We start from the raw sequence: 18,349 nt of genomic DNA, 5'->3' as shown, positions 1-18,349 counted from the left end.
TGGAACTGTACCCCCAGTGAGAGGCAGTGTCTGTGGAACTGTACCCCAGTGAGAGTCAGTGTCTGTGGAACTGTACGCCCAGTGAGAGTCAGTGTCTGTGGAACTGTACCCCCAGTGAGAGTCAGTGTCTGTGGAACTGTACGCCCAGTGAGAGTCAGTGTGTGTGGAACTGTACCCCCAGTGAGAGGCAGTGTCTGTGGAACTGTACCCCAGTCAGAGTCAGTGTCTGTGGAACTGTACCCCAGTGAGAGTCAGTGTCTGTGGAACTGTACCCCCAGTGAGAGGCAGTGTCTGTGGAACTGTACCCCAGTCAGAGTCAGTGTCTGTGTTGACTGCAGTTTCTCATCCTATGCGCTGGGGATAGTGCTATGCTATGGATTCTATCCAGAGTTCCATCCATACCATAATATACCCATACGTTTGAGATATTCCAGAGTCCAGGAGGTGAAGATTTTGATTACTTGCTGTCATCGGCTAAGCCCTTCCCGTTATAAAGCTGGAATTCTGCAGTAACCTCAGCCTGGAGTTCAGCCTCCTACTTCCTTTTTTCAGCACAGAGCTTGTGCCTGCTACAACTCTCACAGGCCAGGGTGACATCCCCTGATCAGACACATTCTATAAAATAATCAGTGTCTGCATTCTTGGATCAGAGAGATCATACAGTCGGGTGGTCCAGCCTGGAGCAGAAATGGATGTGCCAGCAGCTCTATGGATGTCGCTCTTTCTGTCACATTGTGAATCAGCATCCGACCCAGGAAATCCCTGAGAATTGGAGAGACCTGCAGAGGGAAATACATTACCCATCAGTTAACAAGCAAGCCAGAGCTGAGAACAGCCCAGTGCACAACCCCTCATTCCCACTACCAGAGCTCAGTCTAAATATTCTCATCCCATTTATATTGTTTCAAGATAACCATCCCAGGAGATGCCAGGGATCTGGGTGGACAGTTTATACATTACATGGGGCAGGATGGATGGACCAGATAGTCGTTTCCTGTCCATCATTATCCCAAACATATTCCAAAAGTGGAGTTTTGGGGAGATGACTGATGACAAGGATTGAATGGGAGGCAAGGAAACCATTAACAATATCGGCTAACATGGAAGGGAAGTTAGGTATTCAGGATTGTAGTGGGATACGTTTGAGGAAGCAGGTGAGTTTCATGAACTTGAGGAGAGAAGAGAGAGAGTAGAGCCTCTTAAGGATCAACAAGGTCACCTATGTGCAGATCCACAAGAGATGGGTGAGATCCTAAATGAATATTTCTCATCAGTATTTACTGTTGAGAAAAGCATGGATGTTAGGGAACTTGGGGAAATAAATAGCAATATCTTGAAGAGTGTACATATTACAAAGGAGGTGTTGGAATTTTAATGTGTATGAAGGTAAATAAATCCCTGGGACTTGATGAAGTATATCCCAGGACATTGTGGGAGGCTAGGGAGGAAATTGTAGGTCCCCTAGCCAAGATACTTGAATGATCAATAGTCACAGGTGAGGTGCCTGAAGATTGGAGAGTGGCAAATGTTGTGCCTTTGTTTAAAAAGGGCTGCAGGGAAAAGCCTGGGAACCACAGGCCAGTGAGCCTCACATCTGTGGTGGGTAAATTTTTGGGAGGTATTTTGACAGACAGGATCTACAGGCGTTTAGAGATGCAAGGACTGATTAGGGACTGTCAGCATGGCTTTGTGAGTGGAACAATCATGTCTTACAAATTTGATTGAGTTTTTTGAAGAGGTAACCAAAAAGATAGGTGAGGGCAGTGCAGTTGATGTTGTCTACATGGACTTTAGCAAGACTTTTGACAATGTACCGCATGGTTGGTTGTTGCATAAGGTTAAATCTCATGGGATTCAGGATGAGGTATTTAAATAGATACAAAATTGACTTCTTGACAGAATAAGAAGTCTGACAACACCAGGTTTAAGTCCAACCAATTTATTCAATAGCAAACTCACAAGCTTTCAGGGTTTGTCCCTTCGTCAGGTGAATGGAGAGTACCGACAAAGGGACAAACCCCGAAAGCTTGTGAGTTTACTATCAAATAAATCGGTTGGACTTAAACCTGGTGTTGTCAGACTTCTTACTGTGTTTACCCCAATCCAACGCCGGCATCTCCACTTCTTGACAGAAGCCAGAGAGTGGTTGTAGAGAGTTGTTTTTCAAACTGGAGGCTTGTGACCGGCAGTTTGCCTCAGAGATCAGTGCTGGGTCCACTATTATTTGTCATTTATACTAATGATTTGGATGAGAATATAGGAGGCATGGTTAGTAAGTTTGCAGATGACACTAAGATTGGTGGCAGAGTGGACAGTGAAGAAAGTTATCTCCAATTGCCACAGGATCTTGATCAAATGGGCCAGTGGGCTGATGAATGGCAGATGGAGTTTAATTTAGACAAATGCAAGATAATGCATTTTGGTAGATTGAACCAGGGGAGGACTTATTCAGTTAATGGTAGGACATTAGGAAGGGTTACAGAACAAAGAGATCTAGGGGGTACATGTTTATAGCTCCTTGAAAGTGGAGTCACAGGTGGACAGAGTGGTGAAGAAGGCATTCGGCAAGCTTGGTTTCATCAGTCAGAACGTTGAATGCAGGAATTGGAATGTCTTGTTGAAGTTGTACAAGACATTGGTAAAGTCATACTTGGAATACTGTGTGCAATTCTGGTCACCCTATTATAGAGAGGATATTATTAAACTAGAAAGAGTGCAGAAAAGATTTACTAGGGTGCTACCGGGACTTGATAGATTCAGTTATAAGGACAGACTGGGACTTTTTTCTCTGGAGCATAGGAAGCTGAGGGGTGATCTTATAGAGGTCTATAAAATAATGAGGGGCACAGATCAGCTAGATAGTCAATATCTTTTCCCAAAGGTAGGGGAATCTAAAACTAGAGAGCATAGGTTTAAGGTGAGAGGGGAGAAATTCTAAAGTGTCCAGAGGGGCAATTTCTTCACACAGAGGGTGGTGAGTGTCTGGACCAAGCTGCCAGAAGTAGGAGTAGAAGCAGGTACAATTTTGTCTTTTAAAAAGCATTAGATAGTTACATGGGTATGATGGGCATAGGGGGATAAGGGCCAAATGCAGGCAATTGGGATTAGCTTAGGGATTTAAAAAAAAAAGGATGGCATGGACAAGTTGGGCTGAAGGGCCTATTTCCATGCTGGAAACCTGTATGATTCTATGAGCTTAGAGAGCATATGCTCTGGACTGGGGTAAGAGGAATCTGAGAAGTAAGAAATGGGAAAAGAGAATAGCAGATGGAGCCTATCTTACTGACAAAGATGTCCATGGGTTTTCCCATTGTTTATAGAATCACGTTGGAGAACACAGTGGATAGGATAAGGGAGGCTTGACCTGACTGTGAGAGATGGCAGAGAGTAAAAGATTTACTGGGGGCAGGAGCACCCAAAAATGGAAGAGAGGTAATGACGGAACAGACGGAGCAGTGTCATGGCAAATGGAGGTTGGCAGTTTGAAAGTGTTGTTTGAAGGTGAGTGCAGAAGGACTGGGGCTTTTATGACTTTGGTGGATGCGAGGGACACAAGGAAGTGAATGGGCATAACCTTGTCAGCGACTGAGACCATGCAAGTGGTCATGAATAAGGGTGCACGATGGACAACAGAAGAGCAGTAAATTTAAATGTGAAATGATAAGGGAAAGTCAGGTGCAACTGAAATTATCAAGTGGGGGTCACTGAATGAAGAGACTGGGGGAGGAAATGCAAAAGGCTATCAAATAGCCCACTTGATCAACACTACCTCCACCCTCAACATCCCCTCCCTCAACATCCCCTCCCTCCACCCCCTCAACATCCACTCCCTCCACCACCCTCAACATCCACTCCCTCCACCACCCTCAACATCCACTCCCCTCCACCACCCTCAACATCCACTCCCCTCCACCACCCTCAACATCCACTCCCCTCCACCACCCTCAACATCCACTCCCCTCCACCACCCTCAACATCCACTCCCTCGACCCCCCTCAACATCCACTCCCTCCACCCCTCAACATCCACTCCTTCCACCACCCTCAACATCCACTCCCTCCACCACCCTCAATATCCACTCCCTCCACCCCTCAACATCCACTCCCTCCACCACCCTCAACATCCACTCCCTCCACCACCCTCAACATCCACTCCCTCCACCACCCTCAACATCCACTCCCTCCACCCCCCTCAATATCCACTCCCTCCACCCCCTCAACATCCACTCCCTCCACCCCCTCAACATCCACTCCCTCCACCACCCTCAACATCCACTCCCTCCACCACCCTCAACATCCACTCCCTCCACCACCCTCAACATCCACTCCCTCCACCACCCTCAACATCCACTCCCTCCACCACCCTCAACATCCACTCCCTCCACCACCCTCAACATCCACTCCCTCCACCACCCTCAACATCCACTCCCTCCACCACCTTCAACATCCACTCCCTCCACCACCCTCAACATCCACTCCCTCCACCACCCTCAACATCCACTCCCTCCACCCCCCTCAACATCCACTCCCTCCACCACCCTCAACATCCACTCCCTCCACCCCCCTCAACATCCACTCCCTCCACCCCCCTCAACATCCACTCCCTCCACCACCCTCAACATCCACTCCCTCCACCACCTTCAACATCCACTCCCTCCACCACCTTCAACATCCACTCCCTCCACCACCCTCAACATCCACTCCCTCCACCACCTTCAACATCCACTCCCTCCACCACCTTCAACATCCACTCCCTCCACCACCCTCAACATCCACTCCCTCCACCACCAGTGCACAGGGGTAGCAGTGTGCACCATCTACAAGATGCAATGCAGCAACTCACCAAGGCTACTTCAGTAACAACTTCAAACCTGTCAACTCCAGCAATTAGAAGACAAGGATCCATGTGAATACCACCAACAGCAAATCCCCTCCAAGGCACACAGCTTCTCAATTTGAAACAAAACGCTGTTCCTTCACTATCACTGTGTGAAGACCCTAAACATTACCCCTTCGTGGGTGCACCCAGCAGTTCAAAAAAACTGGCTCATCATTACCGTCTCAAGGTTATGGAGGGAATGAGCAACCAATGTTGCCCTTGATAGTGACACTCACAACCATATGAAAGAATAGAAAAATATCCAGAGAAGAACTGAGGTGGGGGGAGATGAATGCAGGGAACAGGATAAGAAGGAGAGATAAGAGGTTGGCAGAGGATTAAGCTCTTGTAGAGATGTTGCTCCAGGAGTATGGAGAGAGGTATGATTTGGTGATAAGGACAACGCCACGGCAGTATATAGACCAATGCTGAATAAATATAACCAGCAATTGTCAATGCAGTGAGGAACCTCAGAGAGTCGTGTATTAGATTAAGAGAAATTTGCACTTCACATAACGTCAAATTTGAACTATTAGTTAGTGTGCTTCCTTCACCACTCTCAATCCCCTGACAGAGATAAAGAGTAAACATTTTAGGCAAAATGAGAACACTGGGTTAAATGCTGGCAATAAATCAGCACCGACTGTATAAGCCAGCAGTTTGTTCCATAGGATGTGACTTTCTATAAGATATTCCTCCTGACAGCCAACTTAGTGCTACAATCATAGAATCATTACCGTCCAGAAGGAGGCCATTCAGCCCTTTGAATCTGAACCAACAGTGATCACACACAGCCCCATCCCTGTAATGCTATATGTTGACACTGCTAATCCTCCTGACACTAACGGACAATTTAGCATGGCTAATCCACCTACCTCGTACATCTTTGGAGTGTGGGAGGAAACCGGAGCACCCTGAGGAAACCCACGCAGACACTGGGAGAATGTGCAAACTCCATGCAGACTGTGACTCAAGCCGGGAATCAAATACCTTGCACTGTGAGACAGCAATGCTAACCACTGTGCCACCCTGCTGCTCTCCACTGGGTTGCCCTCTATGTTTATGTCACTCATGCATATGAACCTGCTTGATCCAAGCCTACTGTGAGGGTGGGTAGACTGCTAGAGTGACTTGAGGCTGTCAGCTAGAGTGGCTTGGGGAGGGGGAGGCGAGGAGTGCTATTTGGTAGGCGGTTAGGGTGGTGCTGCCTTGGTATGGCAGTGGGGGGTGGCACTGCCCGGCACAGACACCAGAGCAGCACCATCTGCCACGGACACCAGAGTGGCATTGGGTGGTACCTTTGTTTCACTTCCACTGCTTCTCGGTTTCTGATGGAATTTTATTATTTTACGCACTCAATACCTCTCTGCGAAACACCATGGGACATTATTTTATGCTAATGGAAAGGATATAAAGTTCCTGGTGCTGTTGGCATTTTGTTTGCAAATTAGTTTGGGTGGGTCATTTAACTCTGTAATTGTTTTCCTATTTTAAGGCAATGTGTCCCATTGAGCTAACCTTTTCCCATACGCCCAGTCAAAAGAGGCACATTTTCCATCCTCTCTGTTCTGCCCGATCATAAACCATACAACACTATTGGGCAACTCTTTCTGAATATAGCCTCTTCAACGTTACAATGTCAACACCACCACCTCATAAACCAGGAAATGAATTTTTAAATAAACCAGATATTTAGTATAAGATTCATCATTTTTTTTTCTGTCAAACATACTGATGGAGAATGACAGTTTATAAACCACATGACTGGACAGCTCTAACAGCTCAGAGTTTTTTTTAACAAAACCTGTATAACCACATCTGGAAATGATCTACAAAAAAATCATGTTTTGGAAAGCACAATGGCAAATGGTTAGCACTGCTGCCTCACAGCTCCAAGGACCTGGGTTCAATTCCAACTGCAGGTGACTATCTGTGCAGATTTTGCACGTTCTCCCCGTGTCTGCGTGGGTTTCCTGCAGGTGCTCCGGTTTCTGCCCACAATCCAAAGATGTGCAGGTTCGGTGGATTGGCCATGCTAAATTGCCCCTGTGGTGTTCAAAGGTATGTAGTTTAAATGGACTAGCCATGGGAAATGTGTGCAGTTATGGAGATAGGGCAGGGTAGAGAGCCTGGAATGGGATGTTCTGTGGGAGAGTCAGTACAAACTCAATGGGCCAAATAGCCTCTCCTGCACTGTAGCAATTCTATGATTCTATGAAAAATCCTGCCTGTTAATTAATTGTTCATTCTGTCTGAACAGACAGATCATATTTACTAAGTTAGTACCTTTAACTTGATTTCTGGGGGATTTTTTTATTTGATTGAGAGTTCTGTATCTAAAAGCTGCCTAAAATTGGATTTGACTAAATACTATTCATTTCTATAGCGTGGAATACTTCTCTTTAATCTTCTTCTCTTTTCCTGTGTATTTTTCCTGCGCATTAGAGAGATTATTTTGTAGGCACAACGGAAAGTTTCCATGGAGTTGCAGGGGTTTGCATAGCCAACTTGCAAATGGCTGCTTTCCAAACTTCTTTGGTTAAAGAATGCTCCTTTTAAATAGATTACTAATCACTGCTCCTGACCCCCAAAGCAGCTCCGCCCTCTCCCCACTATCTCATTTATAATATTAATTAGAAAGGTAAATCTACTGATAAAGGACTTCTGAAACAAGCAGAAGAATATTTAAAATTTTAACCATTTTAATCAGATTTGGCAGCTGGTCCAAACTGCTTAGCAGTTTACTCTAATCAGAAAGAGAGATTCCGCGAGAAAGAGACATCATCCAGATTTAACAAAGAAGATCAAGGAAAATGTTAAATTGAAAAGCAGAATATGCAAAGTGGCAAGGTATAGTGGTAGACCAGAGGACCGGAAAGTTTTTAGGATCTAGCAGCAAAGGATCAAAAAGCTCATAAGAGAGAAAATGAATTTTGAGAGAAACCTTGCATGCAGCATTAAAACAAACAGCAAGAGTTTCTATGGATATATAAATAGGAAGCAGGCAGCTAAGGTAAATGTGGGACCTCTACTGAATGAGGCGGGTGAATTGATAACAGCAAACAAAGAGATAGCAGATATGCTAAATAGATTTTTTGCATCAGTCTTTCTTGCTAAGTGGTTGGACTTTAAAATAGGGAAGTTTTGTTGCAATTATACAGGATGTCGGTGAGGCCTTACCTGGAATACTACATACAGCTTTGGTTCCCTCACCTAAATAAAAATATAGTAACATTGGAGGCAGTCCAAAGGAGATTCACCAGGCTAATTCCTGGAATGAGTGGGTTGAACTATCACACAAGACTAAATAAGTCAGAAGTCTGTATTCCTTGGAATTTAGAAGAGTGAAGGGTGACATTATTCAAACACGAAGGGGGTTGACGGGTTAGATGGTGAGATGTTTTCACAAGTGGGAGAATCTCAAACAAGGGAACATAGCTACAAGACAAAGGGCTGATCATTTAAATCTGGGGTGCGTAGAACTTTCTTCGCGTAGAGGGTGGTGAATCTCTGGAATTCTTTGACCCAAAGGGAGGCTAGATCATTAGAAGTATTTAAAATGGAGATGTATAACTATTTGATAGACGGAGGAATAGAGGACTATGGGGAAATGGCACAGAAAAGAAGTTGAGGCTGACATAGATCAGCCATGATCATATTGAATGGTGAGGCAGGCTGGAAGGGCCTGTTGGCCTACTCCTGCTTCTATTTCTTGTGTTGTGCCACTGACACACAAGTTGAACTGTAACCCAAATGTTGGAAAAGCTCAGCAGGTTTGGCAACATTTCTTATTTTCACATAAACCCCCCCATAGATTCGACCACCCCTAAATCGGAGTAGCTTCCTCCAGCCCTACGAACCTCGCCTGCCTCCAGCCTTTCCAAACTCTCCAGTTCTCAGATGGGCCTTTTCTGAATCCTGTCCTCCCTTTGTCCCTTCATCGGCAAGAGTATCTTCAGCCAGCTTGGACCAGCCTCAGAATTTTCCTTCCTAAAGGCCTCCACCAGAGGAGAGACAGGTGTAACATTACATCTACTCTTTCTGTGGCCTCTCTGTATCTCTTTTGACACCAACCAAATAAACAAACTCTAATTAACTTAGGGACAAATTAAAAGGGGGAGCTCCCCAGAAGGAAGGGGACAGCCTGAACAAAAAACAAAGTTGAAAGGAAACTTAAAACATTAAATTAAAAGGTGATTATCAAGGTCGATAACACACCCCAGCTCCTGCGGTGCCCAGCAGGCACGGAAGGCGTCAACTGTGCCCGTGGACATCGCACTCTCCCTCTCCAGGGGCACCTGGCTGCGAATGTAGATTAGGAGCTGGGGACTGAAGTGTCTCTGTAGAGTTTACTCATTTAAATAAGGCCAGAAGTGGTTCTCCCCATTCTCCCTCACCCTCATGGCTCTGTCTCTCTTGCGATGATCTTACACCCAGAAGAAATAAAGTTAAGAAAATTTAGAATTTTTTTAAAAGGACTGTGAAATCTTTAGTTGACTTCAAGAAGGTTTGAAAGGATTTTTTTAAGAAATTGAATCAATTATAAAGACAGCCATTGTAATTTTCTTGGATAATAAAGAATACTGGTTTTTGTGACCTGGTGCCTTAGAAGCTGTACCAACAGGAAGGAAGTTAAGATGGAAGCCATGTAGTTGGCAGACACAAAATAAAGTTGCAGACACAAAGGAGATTTACAAATAGAGGAGCTGGAGGGTTAAGGTACAGCTGCACAGACAGAATGAGGAACATAGATAATTCTTGAAAGGAGAAGAAGCAAATCCCTCTCAAAAAAAGAGAACCACTTTTCTCTTTGTGGGATTGATAAGAAAATTAGACAGGAGCTCTTGGATGCACTGTGTAAACTGACTAAAAAGGTCTAAGACCTGAAGGATACTTAAGGGCGCCATGATGGCGCAGTGGTTAGCACTGCTGCCTCACAGCACCATGGACCTGGGTTCAATTCTAGCCTTGGCTGACTGTGGAGTTTGTACTTTCTCCCCATGTCTGCGTGGGTTTCTTCCGGGTAAGCTGATTTCCTCCAGCAGTCCAAAGATGTGTGGGTTAGGTTGATTGGCCATGTAAAATTGATTCTTAGTGTCAGGGAGATTAATAGGGTAAAGATGTGAGATTATGGGGATAGGCCCTGGGTGGGACTGTTGTCGGTGCAGACTCAATGGGCCGAATAGCCTCCTTCTACACTGTCGAGATTCTAAGAAGCTCAGATGACATGTTCCAGGATTCCAGGCGAAAGGTTCAGCCATGAATTGGACCCAGGCCTGGAGTAAACCCAGGCCACACCAGGAGGTCTGGAAGGGTAGAAATGTATGCAACTCTCATCAAGCACTACCCTCATTAGCCAACCCTGGAACATAGCTGTCGATGCATTTGAATGACTGACCTTGTGTTCTAGCTTCAGTCTGGGAGGAGGATTATCCCGGAGCATCTTCATGGCTTCGACAGGAGAGTCACTGAAGTAGGGGGGCTCTCCATCAATCATTTCCATCACCATAATGCCCAGTGACCAGATATCCACCTGCAACATGAAGCAGCAATTTTACTGTCTGTCCTCCGTATCAGGTTAGACCAATAATTGTTATTGCACCCACGCTGTAAGACATTTCTCCCCAACACCAACAGTCTAAGCGTGGCAAGGCTAGTGTTTCAGCCCTTTCCTCCCTCTCCACAACTGTTGCAGCACCTGTTCGCCAGGACTCTCCCTGCTGGCCTGACACACATCTAAATGTCAACTTCATCCCATCACAAGATCTCAGGTTATAACAATCTAACGGTCTAAGTTCCCATCTGTTTCAAGACGACAACCATCATTCCGGTACCTAAGAAAAACCAAGCAGCGTGCCTTAATGACTATCGTCCGGTGGCTATGACATCCATCATTATGAAGAGCTTTGAAAGGCTAGTAATGGCACGAATCAATTCCAGCCTCCCGGTCTACCTGGATCCACTACATTTGCTTACCGCTGCCAGAGGTCCACAGCAGACGCCATCTCCCTGGTCATGCCTAGATAACAAGGACATCTATGTCAGACTCCTATTTATTATTCCCAAGAAACTCATCTGCGAACTCCATGGCCTGGGCCTCAGTACCTTCCTTCGTGACTGAACTTCCTAACTCACAGATCACAATCAGTAAGGATAGGCAACAACATCTCCTCCACGAGCATCTTCAACATCGATGCCTCACGAGGCTGTGTTCTCAGCCCCCTACTATACTCCTTATACACCCAAGACTGCGTGGCCAAATTCCCCTCCAATTCGATTTTCAAACTTGCTGACAACACCACCATAGTGGGTCGGATCTCAAACAATGAAGGCGACAGAGAACAGAAATGATATACAGAATCTGGTGAACTAGTGCGGCAATAATAATCTCTCCCTCAAGACAACAAAATGAAGGAGATTGTCATCGACTTCAGGAAATGTAAAAGGAGAACATGCCCGTCTACATCAATGGAGATGAAGTAAAAAGGGTCGAGAGCTTCAAGTTTTTAGGTGTCCGGATCACCAACAACCTGTCCTGATCCCCCCTCAGGCTGGCACTATAGTTAAGAAGGCCTGCCAATGCCTCTACTTTCTCAGAAGACAAGGAAATTTGGCATGTTAACTACAACTCTCGCCAACTTTTACAGACGCACCATAGAAAGCATTCTTTCTGATTGTATCACAGCTTGGTATAGTTCCTGCTCTGTCCAAGACCGCAAGGAACTACAAAAGATCATGAATATAGCCCAATCCATCATGCAAAACCAGCCTCCCATCCATTGAATCTGGGTACACTTCCTGCTGCCTCAGCAAAGCAGCCAGCATAATTAAGGACCCCACACACTCTCTCTTCCACCTTCTTCTGTCGGGAAGAAGATACAAAAGTCTGCAATCACGTACCAACTGACTCAAGAACAGTTTCTTCCCTGCTGCTGTTTTATTTGAATGGACTTACCTTGCATTAAGTTGATCTTTCTCTACACCCTAGCTATGACTGTAACACTCTGCGCTCTCTCGTTTCCTGCTCTATGAACGGTATGTTTTGTCTGTACAACACGCAAGAAACAATACTTTCCATGATATGTTAATACATGTGACAATAATAAATCAAATCAACTCTGGACCATCTCATTCTGTTTCAACCCAGCTCTCTGCTTAAGACCAGAACAGGTTTCTCCTAATGTCTATCAAGCTCATGTAACCGGAGTTCCCTCTGTGCCCTGTTGCAACCATTTTTTAAAATTTATTACTGTAACAAGTAAGCTTACATTAACACTGCAATGAAGTTACTGTGAAAATCCCCTGGTCACCATACTCTGGCACCCGTTTGGACACACTGAGGGAGAATTTAGCATGGCCAATGCACCTAACCAACACATCTTTTGGATTGTGGGAAGAAACCAGAGAATCCAGAGGAAACCCACACAGACATAGGGAGAACATGCAGACTCTGCAAAGACAGCAATGCAAACCAGGAATTGAACCTGGGTCTCTGGTGCAGTGAGGCAGCACTGCTAACCACTGTGCTACCGTGCTTCTGGCTGCCTCCACAGTCTAGAGCCCATTACATATATCTCTTGGGCCCTTCGCCCCAGTTCTCTCCCCCCAGCGTGACACCTTCTAATTGTTCCATCCTCTACCTCATCCCATCACTGCATCTCTTTATTCTAATTTTCCTTTCTACATTTTACCTCAGTTAAAATCTTTGCCAGATTAAATGACAGCTATTGTTCATTAATTTATTGGCCCATTTTGATCCCAAGAAGGAACTCATTCTGACATGTGACGCTTCTCCATATGCGGTTGGGAGATATTCACATCACTGGAAAGATGGGATGGAAAAGCACATTGCATGTACTGCCAAGCCCCCTTTGGACATGAATCAAGGGTGTTCTCAGATTGAGAAGGAAGGGTTAGTGGTCATATTTGATGGGAGAAGATTCCATCAATGCGTCAATGATAGAACTTTTATAATAACCGACCATAAACAACAGTATACATGGAATACCAGAACTCCTGGTTTCTGATAAGGCACGGACAGCCTTTACTAGCGGTGATTTCCAGAACTTTGTGCTCTCCAGTGGTGTCTAAAACGTCCAAACCGCACCTTGTCACCCATCATCAAATGGACTGGCAGAACAGGCATTTCAAACCTTCAAAAATGGTATGAAGAAACTACCAGTGGTATCCATGGAGACTAAACTGGCACTGATTATTGTTCGATTACTGGACCACACTTCATACACGTTAGTCCCTCTGGATAGTGAATGTACACATTCGGAGATGGAGGCTGAAGAAGTGGGCGTCTGGGTTAAAACAGAACCTGTGGAGGAACCTGCGTCAGTAACCCTGCTATGCAGCCTCTAGAAACGAAGGTCTCCTGTTTGGCTTACACCAGACCAAAAACTAAGCGGCAGAAAGGACCTTCTCACAGGTGAGGCTGCTGGGACTTGGGGGTGGGGGAGTGCGGTGCAGAGTGTTGTTAGGATGGCCATAAAGGACATGGGGATCATCTATGATCTCCCCGTAGGCTTCATGGAGTATGAACTCCATTATTGAGCGAACAGAGGCTCGTCCAAAGGAAAGTGAGCAACGGAAGGTTGAAACCTGTTTCTCTAACCTAGGCCGGTGTTGTATGTCCCCAGGTACGTACTTGCTTGCTGTAAGCCATGGGTGACTTCCGTTTCCAATAAAGGATTTCTGGTGATGGAAGACTGACCTGGCTGAATTACTGTACCAGCCTTAAATCTCTTCAACGATGGAACACCCACAACCCTCTGGGATAGAGAGTCCCAAAGATTCACAATCCTTTGAATGAAGACATTTCTCCTCATCTCAGTCCTAAATGGTTGGCCCCTTATCCCGAGACTGTGTCCCATGTTCCAGGTTCCCCAGTCAAGGGGGAAACAATCTCTCAGGGTCTATCTTGTCAAACCTCATCAGAATGTTTCAATGAGATCACCTCTCATTCTTCTAAACTCTGGAGAACATTCTCCTAATTTATTCTGCTTCTCAACACAGGACAACCCTATCATCGCAAGTGTGACAATACTGTGCCATGAAGAAATGTGTTTATATCATGTTCCTTGTGAAGGGAATGTTTTAAATTTTAGCTCTAATTTTGGTGCTGATCTGTCTCCTCCAGGCAGCCCACATGAGAATGTAGAAGGATAGAGACAGTGGCATAGTGGTGTTATCACTGGACCAGCAATCCAGAGACACAGAATAATGCTCTGAGGACCCAGTTTCAAATCCCACAGCAGCAGTAAAAATCTAGAATTAAAGGATAATGACCATGAAACCATTGACAACTGCCATAAAAAGCTTTTTGTTCTTTCCAGAAGGGTAAGGGGTTTTAGTTCGGCATAGTTGATGCAGGCTTGGAGGGCCGAAGGGCCTGCTCTTTGTTAAGCCCACAACTGCCCTCTGAATTTACCTCTGGTCCATATGGTAATCGAGCAATCACCTCCGGAGCCATCCAGTATGGTGTACCAACCAAAGATCTTCGCCTTGGAATCTCTTCATTCACTTGAGCACAAAATCCAAAGTCTGAGAGCTTAACCTGAGAAAAAGAATGAGAAAGAGAATAAGGGAAAGGAGGCTGGATGAAAAAGTGGATTACATGGTGGGTTTGAAGGCGGGGGGCGGGGGGGGCATGTAAAATCCAGCAAGTACCTGCCCACCACAGCACCCACCACAATAAAACAAGGGATGGGGGGAGCCATCAAGTATTTTATCCAACCTTAGCCCTGTAAAGCTTTTGCAAGCACTATTAATGACTGTTTAAGGGTCCATGCCAGCTGGGAAGTCCAGCAGCTTTGGCTGGGGTGGGGTACTCAAGATGGTCCTCTAACCCTCCCTCTTAGCCTCTCAAACCTGGCCTTCCACCCTCCTCCATTACCAGGGCCTGCCAATCAGATGCCAGCAAAACCCCAAACTTACCTGGGATGCTCGGCCTGTGGTGCCAGCAGTGGCCACCATTCCTGATGGCACTGCTTCAGATAGCCAGCAGCTCGCCAAGACAAGACTTCCTCCCAAGACAGAGGCAATGTCCCATCTCCAGCCACTTAACACTGTTTCTATCATGGTGGGTTCCCCCAACCCCACTGAGGTAGGGTGGAAAAACAGCGCTCCATCCTCACCTGAGTATGTGTGAGACTGAGGGGGACAAAGTGAGAAAGATTGAGAGAGGAATTATCAGACAGTATGAAAGAAAGAGAATATGAGAGATTGAGTGAACGTAAGAAAATGGGAGAGAATGAGTTTTTTTTTTAATCCTTCATATAACTGGGGCACCATTGGCTAAGCTGTGTTAATTGCCCAAATGGCCCTTGACAAGGTGTTGATCAACTACCTTCCCAAACCATTGTGGCCCATGTGATGAAGGTACACCCACAAGACTATAGGGAGAGTGTTCCAGGATTTGGACCCAACTGAATAAAAGAACAGAGATATAGTTTCAAGTCAAAATAGTGTGAGATTCGGTTGTGTTCCCATGCACCTGCTGCCCTTGTCATTCTAGATGTAGAGGTTGTGGGTTTGGAAGATATCTTGGCAAGTTCTGACACTGCACCTTGGTTCTCGTACATACTGCTGGCACTGTGCACTGGTGGTGGAGGGTGTGAATGCATAAAATGGTGGAAAAGGGGCTAATGCAGTGGACTGTTTTGTCTGGATGACGTTCAGCTTCTGGACTATTTTTGGAGCTACACTAATGCAAGTAAGTGGAGAATATTCCATCACACTCATAACTTGCGCTTTATAGATAGTGAACAGGCTTTGGGGAATCAGGTGAGTTACTCTCCATAGCCCTTGCTGTATCGTGTGTTCAGCAGTTTCTTCTCACAGAGTGAATCAATTTGGCTGAAGACTGTCTTTTGTGATGCTGGAGACCTGAGGACAAGACCAAGGAGCATCAGCCACTCAGCAATTCTGGCTGAAGTTGGTTGCAAATGTTTCAGCCTTGGCATTGACATACTAGGCACCCTGATCACTAAATAAAATTAAAGTTTATTTATTAGTCACAATGAAGTTACTGTGAAAATCCCCTAGTCGCCACATTCTGGTGCCTCTTCGGGTACATTGAGGGAGAACTTAGCCTGGCTAATCATCTAACCTTTCGGACTGTGGGAGGAAACTGAAGGAAACCCACAGAGAGAATGTGCAAACTCCACACAGACAGTGACCCAAGTCGGAATGGAACGCTGGCGCTGTGAGGCCGCAGTGCTAACCACTGTGCCATCCACACAGATGTTTATAGAAGGATGTATGCAGCATTGAAGAGATAAGGGAATGGTCATAGAAGCTCCTTCTCCAATTAGTTTTTTTAAATTGTGCATCACCATTTATGGCTGAACATGGCTGGATTGCAAAGCGTTGATTTGATCCTTTGGGTGTCAGATTGCTTAGCTCTGTCTATTGCATGCTTCTTCTGCTGTTTGATATGCATGTCTGGTATTGTAGCTTCATCAATTTGGCATCTCATTTCAAGTTTGCCTGCAGCTGCTCACGGCATGTTCTCCTATACTCCTTATTGTCCAAGATTGGCCCCCTGGACTTTGTGGTAATGATAGAGGGAAGGTCACAAAGTTATCAATTGTGGTTTAAATACAGTTCTGCTGTTGCTGATGGCACACAGTGCCCAGTGTTGCCCAGATTTGAGCTGCTAGATCTGTTCTGAATCTACCCCATTTAGTATAGTGCTGCGTGACATGATGGAGGGTGTCCTCAGTGTGAACTTCATCCCCGCAAGGCCAGTACGGTGATCACTGCAACCAATGATGTCATGGACATGATGGGTTGGCCACAGGTAGATTAATGAGAATGAAGTCAAGTAGGCTTTTCCCTCATGTTGGTCCTCGCTGCTGACCAGAATGCTTGAAGTCATCAAGGACGTGGAAAAATTAGAGGCAAAGAGAGATCACCAGAATGACCAGTGGAAGGAAAACAACAACAAGAGACCTTGGGCCAATGTTATTAATCTGTGCCAACTGCTGAAGGGACTGCCTATCACTAATCAGCCTCTGCAGCCACAATAGACACCTTATCATGTCCTCATGATGTTCTTCAGTGCCAATGAATTACATTGAAATATCATGAATAATTCTTAAGAAGGCAAATATTGATGAGGAGGAAGCAAAATAATGGCAAAAGAGTCTTTAATTCACAGTTTTCACGTGTAGGGCCTGGCATGTTCATTAAGTGTGGTATTGTCACAACTCCAAGGTCACTATCAAATCCAAGGCAGCCACAACAAAAGTCAGATTTATGAAGCCAATGAAACACCAAATGAGCCAATGTTCAAATGGACAAGAGTCTACATCCTCATCTCATACGTCAATGGCAGAATTACTTTGATGACTTATTTAACTAATATGGATGTTCCTTCCGAGGATCTGATTGGATGAAGTGAGGAGATTGGCTATAGATTTGTAGAAAATAATAGCAGGGGAGGCGGCCATTCAGCCCATCAGATATTTCCTGGCTGAAAAAGATTTATTTTTCCGTCCTTGGCAGTAGCCCTGCAGATCATAGTACTTCTAATAAATAACCATGTGCTGCACTTCTCCGACGTTTTCTGACTCTACATTCCCCACCCCTTCAACTCTCTGGTTAAAATAATTTTCCCTTAACTCCCCTTTAATCCTTCAGCCTATCACTGTTAACCTATGGCCCCCTGGTTGACACCTCAGCTTTTGGAAATTGGTCCTTTCATATCCACTGCACAACTGTGGTGGCATGGTGGCACAGTGGTTAGCACTGCTGCCTCACAGCGCCAGGGACCCGGGTTCAATTCCTGGCTTGAGTCACTGTCTGTGTGGAGTCTGCACATTCTCCCAGTGTCCATGTGAGTTTCCTCTGGGGTGCTCCAGTTTCCTCCCATAGTCCAAAAGACGTGCTGGTTAGGTGCATTGGCCATGTTAAACGTACCTGAACAGGCGCCAGAGTGTGGCAGCTAGGGGATTTTCACAGTAACTTAATTGCAGTGTTAATGTAAGCCTACTTGTGACATGAATAAATAAACAAACACTCTGTCAAGGCTCCCTCATTATTTTGTGTACTTCAATTAAATCTTTCTTCAGCTTCCACTATCTCAAAGGTAAAATATCAGCCTATCCAATCTTGAAGCTTGTCAGAGTTTAGAAAAACACTGAAGGAAAAACAGTGATTATGAAGCTTAGGGGTTCAGTGACAAGCTTTTCAATCAAGAAAAAATACCAATTGTAAAACAAAAGGTATGAGAAAGCATATGTGCTTTCTAGGAAGGGTCGGAGACTTGAAAAAAACTACAGCATCATAAAAAGGGACCAAAACAGAATAGGTGTGGTAAAAAGAACTGGTACTTCAGGCTTAGAGTGTGAATTGGTTATCTCAACTATTAACTCTTTGATCTGTCCTGGAGCTGTAGGTCAAAAGGCTTTTAGCAGCTAATAGACCATTCCTTGTGTAAAAAATCTCAGTTAATCGCTTC

At 45.2% G+C, this 18,349-nt stretch overlaps 1 protein-coding gene across 1 annotated transcript in view; it reads right to left on the bottom strand.

The window, feature by feature from the left end:
- Positions 1-202: 202 nt before the first annotated feature.
- The window catches only part of LOC145352276 (serine/threonine-protein kinase PAK 4-like), a 64,984-nt gene continuing 46,837 nt past the window's right edge, over positions 203-18,349 (bottom strand). The window contains exons 7-9 of the mRNA XM_080202018.1: positions 14,315-14,440; positions 10,277-10,411; positions 203-779 (exon numbers count right to left, since the gene is read on the bottom strand). Of these exons, the coding sequence (XP_080058144.1) occupies positions 627-779; positions 10,277-10,411; positions 14,315-14,440 (414 nt within the window). The 3' untranslated portion in view covers positions 203-626. The remainder of the gene's footprint in view (positions 780-10,276; positions 10,412-14,314; positions 14,441-18,349) is intronic.

The sequence above is a fragment of the Carcharhinus amblyrhynchos genome, chromosome 14 (genome assembly GCF_965287045.1).
Source record: "Carcharhinus amblyrhynchos chromosome 14, sCarAmb.v2.hapA, whole genome shotgun sequence".
Taxonomy (NCBI): domain Eukaryota; kingdom Metazoa; phylum Chordata; class Chondrichthyes; order Carcharhiniformes; family Carcharhinidae; genus Carcharhinus; species Carcharhinus amblyrhynchos.
The sequence above is the reverse complement of the archived record's forward strand: the minus strand, read 5'-3'. Positions and strand labels throughout refer to the sequence as shown.